Genomic DNA, 11857 nt, shown 5'->3' with positions numbered 1-11857 from the left:
TTACAATACATGGCCAAAAGTATGCAGACACACCTTCTAATTGGTGGATTCAGCTATTTCAGCCACATCCATTGCTGACAGGTGTATAAAATCAAGCACACAACCTTGCAATCTCCAGAGACAAACATTGGCAGTAGAATGGCCCATACTGAAGAGCTCAGTGACTTTTAACGTGGCACCGTAATCGGATGCCACCTTTCCAACAGGTCAGTTCATCAAATTTCTGCCCTGCTGGAGCTGCCACGGTCAACTGTCAGTGCTGTTATTATGAAGTGGAAACTTCGAGGAGAAACAACAGCTCAACCGTGAAGTGGTGGTTTACAGAACGGGACCGCTGAGTACTGAAGTGCATAGTGTGGAAAAATCGTCCATTATCAGTTACAACACTCACTACCGAGTTCCAAACTGCCTCCAGAAGTAACGTCAGCAGAAACACTGTTCGTTGAGAGCTTCATGAAATGAGTTTCCACAGCCAAGCAGCCGCAAACAAGCCGAAGATCACTATGCACAATGCTAAGCGTCAGCTGGAGTGGTGTAAAGCTCACCGCCATTGGACTCTGGAGCAGTGGAAACACGTTCTCTGGAGTGATGAATCGCACTTCACCATATAGCAGTCCGACGGATGAATCTGGGTTTGACGGATGCTAGGAGAACACTACCTGCCCGAATGCATAGTGCCAACTGTAAAGTTTTTTGGAGGAGGAATAATAGTCTGGGGCTGTTTTTCATGGTTCAGTCTCGGCCCCTTAGTTCCAGTAAAGGAAAATGTTAATGGTACAGCAAACAATGACATTCTAGAGGATTCTGTGCTTCCAACTTTGTGGCAACAGTTTGGGGAAGGCCCTTTCCTGTTTCAGCATGACAATGTCCCCGTGCACAAAGCGAGGTCCATGCAGAAATGATTTGTCGAGATCGGTGTGAAAGAACTTGACTGGCCTGCACAGAGCCCTGACCTCAACCCCATCGAACACCTTTGGGATGAATTGGAACGCCCACTGTAAGCCAGACCTAATCGCCCAGCATCACTGCCCGACCTCACTCATGCTCTTGTGGCTGAATGGAAGCAAATCCCTGCAGCAATGTTCCAACATCAAGCGGAAAGCCTTCCCAGAAGAGTGGAGGCTGTTATAGCAGCAAAGAGGAGACCAACTCCATATTAATGCCCAAAGGGGGAACAAACTCCATATTAATGCCCATGATTTTGAAATTCGATGTTGGACGAGCAGGTGTCCACATACTTTTGGCCATGTAGTGTATGTATATAAAATATATGTATATATATTTAATAAAAAAAAGACCCACCCATATCTCTCACCTGTGAATGGAGGGAATAGCCAATCAGGTCTCACCTAATCAACTAAATACAGGGGGCGAGGATGATATAAATAAATTAACACCTCCCAGGCTCCTCTAGCCAAAAACTGTGAATGTCTATTGGTGTGGAGAAATTCTGGGAAGGGTTTCATAGAGCATAGGTCTTACCTTGCGTAGGCCTCATTGGTTGCTTTATGCAGCAGTTCCAGCTCGAGGAGGTATATATATATATATATATATATATATATATATATATATATATATATATATATATATATATATCTTCTTCTTCTTCTTTCGGCTGCTCCCGTGAGGGGTTGCCACAGCGGATCATCCGTATGATCCGCATAGTGATTTGGCACATGTTTTACGCCGGATGCCCTTCCTGACGCAACCCTGGTCGCCTCTTACGACACAGGGATATGGTACACCTATTTTAACCGGGGTATACACCGGCCCAGTATAATGGTACTCATTTCGCCGACCTCGGAAGGATGACAGGCTGAGTCAACCCCCTGGTGTATTAATTCAGTGGCCCAACGGGGCTTGAACTCAGGACCTTTTGGATCCCAAGCCGCTGCCCTAACCACTGCGCCAACACCAGGCTATATATATGTATACACATATATATATATATATATATATATATATATATATATATATATATATATATATACATACATACATATATATATATATATATATATATATATATATATATATATATATATAAATGAAACAATATAGAGTACTCCTTCAGAACAAAAAATTGATTTCAAAAAACTTAATTTCAACAAGCTGTGATCTGAACAGACACCAGAGCAGGTGTCACAGTGAAAAAGGGGAGGGGCTAGTGCCCCTCCTGTCTTTTGCCAGGAACGGCGGGGGGGGGGGTCGGGAGGAAGAAAGTGCCTTATCGCAGGAACACTCAAAAAAGTCCAACGACGTTGCTGGCATAACAGAGTGTGTTGTAACAGGTTTCTAAAATACATCATACCCCTTGACTGCCAATAATTTTGTCATCGCAAATCTTTCGGAGCCTTGATGAGGGAAACCTCGAAATTTCCTCAAAATTATTCACCAATTCCAATTTGTCCTGTATTTAGTTAATTTCACTGTGATGACACACCGCACGTATCTTGGCAGTGAATGATGTTACCTGAGAAGCCTACAGCTGCCATGGAGTTAAATAGGATGGCTATCGTGTTTTGCAGTGCACCACCACTATTTGATATTTTTGATAATTCTCAGTATCGTGACTAATTAAAATAATCTTACCGCACGTGGACGTGATCATTTTTTGGGACCTTTTGGTGTGCAACAGCAACTGGAGCGCTTCCGTTTTGATCGCACGCACGTCATGATCTACAAGTATGTTTAATTCATATGGCGTGTTTTAGTGAAATTTATGATTTCTTCTTCAATTTACAACTTGCTGTTCATCTCGACATACCCTAAATCAATAAAGGGAAGGATACGTTTGTATTACTGTATTTATTATTATTTTTCTAACGTTTATTTGTTTGTTTATTTATTTATTTTTACCCTCAAATAAATTCTGCCCCTCTGGCCCTTATCCTGTGACGGCGTCCATTGATATGAACACAATCAAAATGGACTTACATACAGGATATTAATATCTGGCAGCATGTCCTTTGGTTATCACACGGTGCTTGAGCTTGTGAATCAATGATATTCTATATGATAGCCTGATCCAACTGTTTGGTAGATGTGGAGTAGATTTTACTATAGCTGTTGAATATCGGAAGTTTCCAGCTCCCGATCCAAGTCTGCCGATGTGTTCGACGACGTTCATGTCAGGTTTCTTTGGTGCCCAAGCAAGAAGCTGTGGCCCACTCCACCTCTTCCAGGCAGAGGTGGTTCTGGACATATGGCATGTAATACCATCTTCCTTCAGTAAAATGTGTTCCATACTGCAAAATGTCTTGCTGGTATTGTGGTAAGAAGGTTTCTTGCATACTTGCAACGTATTTTGCAGTATGGAACACATTTTACGGCAGTCGGATAGTTCCATATGCCACTTACAGATACATAGTGGGCTGCAGATTCCTGCTTGCCCAGACAAAAATGATACAGTTGGAACTATAGTAAATGAGAGTTGTACTCTCATTTACTAGAGTTGGTAACAGGTCCAACTACAGTTATCTGCAGAGAATTACTACAGGAAAGGAATGCTATTTTTGCCTGGGTGTGCACCACAGAGTTCTGATATAAACCCCATTGAATGCATGTGGGAACATGTGGATCAGGAGCTTTGAAAAGCCGACCTCTGTCAAACAATAAGCAAAGGCGCAACAAAATCGAGTCCACATTTGGCAAAATCTCGATCAGGCTAGCTGTCGTACAGAATATTATTGATTCGATGCCCTCATGAGTTAAAGCACTGAGTGGTACCAAAGGACAGACGGTACTGTACTGTACTACGAGACACTACGATATGTACTTCATTTGATCACAGATCATTAAAGATTGCTTACAATCAGGGATGTTCATTTTATTTTGGGCAGGGCAATGTATATATATGTGTATAAAACATTTTCTCAGACACGCTTTTCCTCACCAAACAGACCGAGATGACCAGTGCAATGGCTTGTCTCGTCCCATCAAAAGACAACACCCGCTGGATGTCCAAGGACAGTGTCTCTCTGCTGCCTTGCTTCTACTTTGCTGAGGTGTGTGTTTAGGGGCAAGCAAATGAAACTGAAATTGGTAGATATGATGACAGAAGGAGAGGGGTATAGGTGAGAGGGACTGGGTAATATTAAATAAATAAAGCCGAGATGGACAAGGGAGAGGAGTGTGTAACAAGATGCAGAGATAGGTGCAATCAAAGTCCACGTCCCCACTTGATATGCTGCTCACGTTGTCGTTGTCAGGCAACCTCATCCCACCCTCCCCTGATCGTTACCTAGCAACTCCATCCCATGCTTCACTAGTGCTGGTTGAAATCCATGCGAGGGTCACTGTTTCTCCAGCTTTCAGCATTTCACCATTGTTATCATGAAAGATGTTTGATGCAATTTTATTAGCATCGTTACCATAATAACAAGAACCATGAGCACTGGATTAATCATCATCATCATAATCATCATCATCATCATCCTCTCATTTTGACACCTATTGCTCTATTTTTCTCCAATTTTAGTTTTTCTAGTCCTATCAATCCATCTTTCCTTCAACCATACATTACCAACATGATTTATGATGTTAATTATGATGATTATGATGATGATTATTGTTATTTTTATGCTTCATTGGTGTTGTCATGAGCTTACAGGATATATCAGAGGTAGAATATTCACCTTTGATTCGTGAAATCTAGGTTTGACCTCTGACAAAAGGGGATCCAACGACAAGCTGTCACTGATGCTTTACAGTCAGATCGTTAAGCAGCACAGAGCATGCCTTTCAAAGTGGTCATTAAATCGGTTGTCTTTTCTGTTAGCATTTTATTCTCATGGTACCTTTTTGAAAAGAATAGGCCAGATGTGCCACACACTCACCAAATTCCAGATTCCTTCATTGTCTACACCCACCATCGAGATGTGATTCTCAATGAAACTTTATGGAGGTTCCTGTCTTCATGGTGTTATGATCAAGAGACAACTAGAGAGAGGGACAGAGGTCATTAAAGCATGTTACAAACTATCCGTCCATGTAAAGCTGAACAATGTGCCAACATTTAAAATGTCTCACACTTATTGTCACCTGTATGAAGTCGACTGCTTGGTGGATAAGTTTGATATTTCTTTGAACTCAAAAGTGCATTGCTATTGTCGCATTATGGACAATTAAAGCAAGTCAACTGCACAAATGTTTCATTGGTGTGAATAGTAGGAAAATCTATACAGCGTGATATCCGCAGCAATGTCAGCATCATTAAAGCAGGCATGGACCCACTACTGGGACTTTATGGGCGATGGTCGTGCCTTCAAAATGTGATACCAATATATAGCCCGCAGCTCACTTTTTGGTAAAAACTGCTAAATTAGCACCCCAACTTTATTCGTAACTAGCAAAGGTACCTGGCGTTGCTGGGCAATGCCAGGTCCCTCCTTTCACCCTTCCCTTCCCACCCCCACCCCTTTCCCTGCCTCCTCCCACCCCACCCCTCCCTTCTCTCACCCCACTACTTCCCTCCAGCCTCTCACACCATCCTCCTCCCTCCAGACTCCCAGTCTCCCACCTCACCCTCCTCCCACCAACACCCTTTCCTTCCCTCTTCCCACACCACCCTCAACCTCCTCATGCAGACAGCTACACATAACTTCCAGGTCAGAGCACCCTGTTTTTAAAGTTGTTATTATTTCTAATGTGGGCCCTGGTCTTTTTGATGTAAACTCAAGTGAGCTTTGAGGTACAATAGGTTGAGAACCCTTGCTCTAAATGGTCAAGGGTCCAAGCTGTTTAAATCTGCTTGAAGGGTGTAAGGTGACGAGGGTCTTTGGAGTTGAAAGGCTCTAAAGGGTCTTAAAAGATCTTTGGGGTGTCAAGGGTCTTATCAGTCTTGCGCATCTTTGGGGTCTCAGGGGTCTTGCGGCCTTTGGTGTCGTAAGGGTCTTTCAGGGTCCTAAGGATCTTCAAGGTCTTGGGGGGTCTTCAAAGGGCTTGGGGATCTTCAAATGTCAAAGGGGTCTCAACAGTCTAAAGAGTCAAAGGGTTTAAAAGGTACACTGCAATAGTACGTAATTAATAGAAGTACGTGTAATCAGGGTACGTGTAATTAATAGAAGTGCACGAGCCTCGACTTGGTGTACAATTTTTTTTTTTAATAATAAAAAAAAAATATATATATATATATATACATTTAATAAAACAGTACATACTTAAGAGACAAATAGTCACATGGCTTCACAGAAAGATTCATGGACGGACAGTCTTAATGGTCGTTGGGGTCTTAAAGAGTCTTAGGGGTTTAATAGGTCTTCAAGGGTATTAATGGTGTTATGGGTCTTTAAAGGCTGAGGTGGTAGATGAAAATACCATTTGGACAATCCCCGAGTCGACTTAGTCCGTGTGCCACATTTGGTTGTTGTCGGCCCAGCGGTCTTTGCAAAAAACGTGCAGATAGACAGACGACAAATTTCATTTATTTAATAAATGTGAAACGGTATTTTTATATATATATTTTTTTACACGTTTTCTTGTAAAATGATGTTTAGTTATCGGAATGTACCTAGCCCCCCCCCCACCCTTTTTCCCACGATTGGTCTGTGCCCCACTCCCCCATTGATTTTTCCAGCCCATTTCCAGTTCACACTTTCCATACTCTGGTTAAAGGAAAGTATCCTGATTGTGTAGAACAAATGTTTACAGCAACGAGATAATGTGCCAGATTTATTACAAAAACACCTTTTTGTAAGGACAGCAATATGTTGTTCAATGAAGTCATCCTCGATAATTTTATGTTATTTCTGGAGGGTTTTATAACATCAAAGTGTTGTCACAGATACCCGTTGGTTCAGATTTTGTCTGTCGAAACTTGTTCAGATTATAATTGGTTTGGTTGGTCGTCTCCACAACAGCATATGTGTTACAGAGCATTTCAGTTTGTGATCCAAGACATTTCAATTTCATATATTACAAATCACTGGTGGGAAAACAATGGCAAACCACCCAGCATCATCCTTGCCAAGAAACTGCTTCAGCAGTACTGGACCTGCCTTCGGGCAGAACACCAGAATCCAAAACCGAATACGAATATTACAATTCATGAGACATAAACAAGAATATCCTGTGGGTCAGTGGGTGGGTGTATTAAAACCAAATCACGAGATTGTCATGGTTGCCTTTCATAGCGGAAGACATGTGAAATGCAAACAACCTGGTAGCTGCTTTTTTGAACACAAAGTCGTGACTCGTGGAGGAGAGAGAACATAAAACAGATCTGGATATAACACAACAAAAGGAACAGTAAAAAGAGAGGGTAGGAGAACAACAGCAAGGTTGAGGAACAAAATAGAGGGAGACTTGGACAAACAAGTGATGGGCAGAAGAATGAGAGGTAGGGGAGGAAACAGAGGGTGGACAAGATGGATACAGAAGCAAACTCTCAGGTAGGAAAAACTGGAAATTTGGAAAGAGATGGGCTTGGGGTTGGGTTAACGGGGTTAGAGAACATCATCATTTTGGATGGCGGATGACCTGAGATGGTGGTGAACAGCTGTATTGAAGACCCGGAGGGAAGAAGGAGATTGAAGAGAATATGGAAGTTGGTGCTGCAGGTGGAAAAAAAACAGAGGAACAAATGATTGGAGCGAAACAGTAATTCTGCATTTTGGAAGTTCTACCAGAAGTGGGTTGCTCGTGGACCGCGTGTGCCCTGCGGAAATGTGGGGGGTGGGGGGAAGAGGGGGGGTGGGGGGAAGAGGGGGGGTGTGTTGCAACACCAGAAAAGATGTGGTATAAGATAGAGCGACCACTGACCTGTCTGCGATGTGAATGTGGTAGGTCCATAGACTCGGCTTTATCACGGGAGATTTCAACAATATTAAAAGCCTTGGTTTTCACGGTGTCTATGTGGGCAAGGTGTGAGGCAGGGGCACCAGCCCAGAGGGGAGAGCGGTACTCCATCAAACTGTGGATGAAGGCCTTATAGGTGGAGAAGAGTTTAGGTGTGCCAAGAAAGGACCTTGCACAATGGAGAATGCTCAGTCAGCGACGTGTCATCCTTCCGAGGTTGGCAAAATGAGTACCAGTTCCAGTGTGTGTACTGGTAGCGGGGCACTGCATCAGCAACACAGTCGCGCTTAAAGAAATGATAGCTACCCCGGCAGTTAAGCTGCCATATGACCACCACCAGTCAGCGACTGGCTTTGGAGGCCAACCAAGAAATGTGGTTTGCCCAAATAAGATCATGGCTGCGAGTGAGACCCAAAAGTTTGAGTAACATTCTGAACTTCAAGAGGATTGCTACCCAGAAAATAACTACATTCTGAGATAGCAAGCAGTGTCACTTGGTGTCAAGAGATATCCAAGAAGACCAGACCACTTCTTACCTATGGTTTAGGAAGGAATTTGTAATTTGTTCTGGGTGCCGGTGATAACTCGCCCACTTTTCATGAAAGATACCATGGAACCTTTAACGCCAACTAATTAATGCTGGCAGATGGTACGCCATGTTATATATACATCTACGGGACAGCACACACATTGGTGAATCACCCTGCCTATGAAACACCGGATGACAGTTTATAGCTGGGCCGAGACTTGCACCCAGACGAGACAGCTCAGAGGCAAATGTGCATACCTCAAGGCAATCTTGTCAGCTCTAATAGATTGCAACTCAGCTTATGAACACAAAGATAGTGTACAATCAGCTTTAACTGATTTTTAAAATCATGCTACATCATCTAATTCAATTGGAGATTCTCGCTTATTTACTGGTATTTGTTTTGTTCATGGCGGAATGGTGATTGTACTTGTGAGCTCAGAAACTTTGTACGTCAAAGAAAAGTAGCCCCCAAAAAACAACAACAACAACAAAAAACAACACCCCTGTGTGATATAACCTGGGCCAACTTTCTACATTATATTTTGGACTATTTTGGATGCAAAAAAACTGAACTGTATAAATATGTAAGCCCTACTGCTTGTATTTATAGCAGCATTTTCCCTCACTTTAAATAATAAGAATATCGTGTACTTTTTCACATTTCATTCTCTTTTCAATTTTTCATTATATTTGAAAAGTGAGACACAAAAGCGTTTCATAAATAAACAAGAAAAAGAGCAATCAGAGATTGCAAACCCTCACCAGGACTTCTTTTGAGTGGTGTATTTTTATAGGTTTTCAGATAAATCCAATATGGCTGCCAAATCATGTGACCTATGACATCATATGTGTGACCGTTTTGTTCCTCATGGAGAGGCGGTCATATGTGTAAAGTTTTGCCTCGATCTTTTCAGCCATTTCAGAGAAGATTTTTGAAGGTTAAAAACAAAACAAAACAATATAACTGCTGAATCACGTGACTGGTGATGTCATAATAATCATTGAAATATTCTGCATGAGTAGTCGCACCAATGGTGAAAATTTAGTCTCAATCCGACAAGCGGTTGCAGAGAAAAAGACGAAAGTCCTGTGCGGACAAACAGACAGACAAACAAACGGACCCAAATGCAATACCCTCTCTGAATCCTTCAGCGAGGGTAATTAGTGAAATACAATATGAATAGTAATAAATATTTTTAACGAGATATTTATAAAAATACATTAAAAAAAGATAAATACGTATATCTAATATATAAAGTTCTTTCTAACCGTCCTTCGGCTGCTCCCGTTAGGGGTCGCCACAGCGGATCATCCGTTATGATCCGCATACTGATTTGGCACAGGTTTTACGCCAGATGCCCTTCCAGATGCAACCCTGGTCGTCTATTACGACACAGGGATAAAGATTGGGTTTCGCCATGACTCTGGGCTGCCTTACACGCTCTAAAGTTCTTTCTAACCACTGAATGTTATTGTTGTGGTTGAGGAAATTCGCAAACCACCATTCAGGTCCTGTAGGTGAGATATTTCTGTAAGTACCTGTGTAGTTAGCCCAAACCCGTTGTTTAGAGGGAATAAATGTGATTCATTCGGGCTGCGACCCTTTAAGATAGCCATTTTTCTGTTCTATCTTTATTTTGAACTAACCACGCTCCAACCGTCAGACAACAACAACAACAACAACAACAACGCCAACAGCCACGCCCTTTACCTTCAGAACTCGCTCCCGCAAACATCACATCACCGCCATTCCAAACGGCACCATGGCCATCGGCCACCGCCGGAAACCCTCCACCACCTTCACGTCTCTCCTTCTACGGCCATTCCCGCACCACCTGTGAGCACCGAGCGTAGGGCTGTCCTGGGCTCGTACAAGATACGCGCCGAGCCGCGAGTGCAAATAGCGGCCTTCCGAGGAGAATTCGGATCAGGAATGCTACACACACACTTCCGATCCGTCCAATTAGGAAGCGCGGGGCGGCTTGGCCCCGCCTCCAGGCGCGTCTGTCTGGAATCGAGATATGCAAATTCTAGGATCAGGGGAGATTCACGCCCCTTTTTTTCCGTCCAATCGGCGAGCGTGGCTCCACCCTCGAGGAGATCCTGATCCGGAAATTTGCATATTGTTTTCTCCTGCCGGCCTATAAAACGGCGAGGCAAATGAAAAGAGTTGTTGCGCGGAAAGTTAGTTTTGGTGGCAGAGAGTGGAGTCGGGAGACGGAGGCAGTCAAGTCGGGTTGGAGAGTGGAGTGGAGTCAGGAGGTGAAGGCGACAAGGTGGTTTTCTGCAGTCGGCTGAGGAGAATTGGGGGAAGAGTCCAAGGAGCTCGGGTCCAAGGCAGGGAAGACTGCGGTTGGCGACTAGGTCGCGGTGGGATCGCTCGTCGCAGGACCCAAGCCAGCCAACAATTCTCCTTCCCCCAAGGCATCAACAATTCCCCCCCCCTTTCCCCCGCGCTGAGATAGTGCGAAAAGGGGGCCCCGTTCCCACCCCACTCCAAGCGGTGCCAACGAAAACCGCGAAGGAGCATGAAGTCGGGGCACCGCCGCGCAGCCACATTTGCGGCTCATCACGAGGACGCGGGTAGGACCCCCCCCCCGGTCTCGCGGGCCTGACCGCTCCTTCAGGTCCCGCGCACACATTGGCCTACGGGTCCGTCTGCCCCCTTGCCTATGAGGGTGGCTTCCTTCCTTTGCTTTTGAGTAAATGTGTGTCGGCGCCAGTCTGGTGAAGTAAAACCGTTTAAGTGTTGCCGTGTGTCGGTCTTAGTTGGTAGTATCTCTGCGTCATTGTTTCTTTTGTTGCATTTGATATATGTGCATTCTGTTTGGCTGTATATGTGTGCTCTCCGTGTGCCGCGGAATAAATGTGCATTATGTTGAATTGTTTTCCCGTTTCGCTTCGTCTTTTCTTTAATTGAATCTCCATCTTGCTTCACGTAACGGGTTCGTCGTGGGCTTAATTACGCCCGATAATTAATCGGAACCGTCGAGGCCGACGATAACACCGCTCGGTTATCCCGATAGCACGGAACGGATCGCTTAAGCGGCCCGTGTCCGAAGTCGACCTGCAGCGAGGTGCGATCGCCCGGTCTACCATCCGCGTGGGTACTTAGGTAGGTCGAGTTTGGCGAACAACCCTATTCCACGCGGGTGGCCGATTGGCACGATCGTGGTGAGGCCAAAAGGCCCACCCGAGACTAGCTCCCGGCGTTAGTCCGAGAGGGTCACGACAGAATTGTCCGTCAGGTGGGCGACGTGCTGCGATTCGAGTCACGTGGCCATTCGCACGCCGGCGGGCGCGAATTCACAACAATATATATTGTTGAGGATATGTTTGATATATATATATATATATATATATATATATATATATATATATATATATATATATATATATAAATATATATAAATATATATATATATATATATATATATATATATATATATATTATCAAACATATCCTCATATACATCACTTGTCTTAATTTCTAATATAAAACTATCTGTATCCATATATAACAATGAC

General features: G+C 43.8%; 1 protein-coding gene across 1 annotated transcript in view; it reads left to right on the top strand.

Moving 5' to 3' along the window:
- The window catches only part of LOC147016687 (phospholipid phosphatase-related protein type 4-like), a 103375-nt gene that overhangs the window by 4565 nt on the left and 86953 nt on the right, over positions 1 to 11857 (top strand). The window contains exon 2 of the mRNA XM_085845604.1: positions 3903 to 4007. Coding sequence (XP_085701730.1) covers positions 3909 to 4007 — 99 coding nt within the window. The 5' untranslated portion in view covers positions 3903 to 3908. The remainder of the gene's footprint in view (positions 1 to 3902; positions 4008 to 11857) is intronic.

The sequence above is a fragment of the Eptatretus burgeri genome, chromosome 11 (genome assembly GCF_056783735.1).
Source record: "Eptatretus burgeri isolate ZD-2024b chromosome 11, Ebu_testis_v1, whole genome shotgun sequence".
Classification (NCBI taxonomy): domain Eukaryota; kingdom Metazoa; phylum Chordata; class Myxini; order Myxiniformes; family Myxinidae; genus Eptatretus; species Eptatretus burgeri.
The sequence above is the reverse complement of the archived record's forward strand: the minus strand, read 5'-3'. Positions and strand labels throughout refer to the sequence as shown.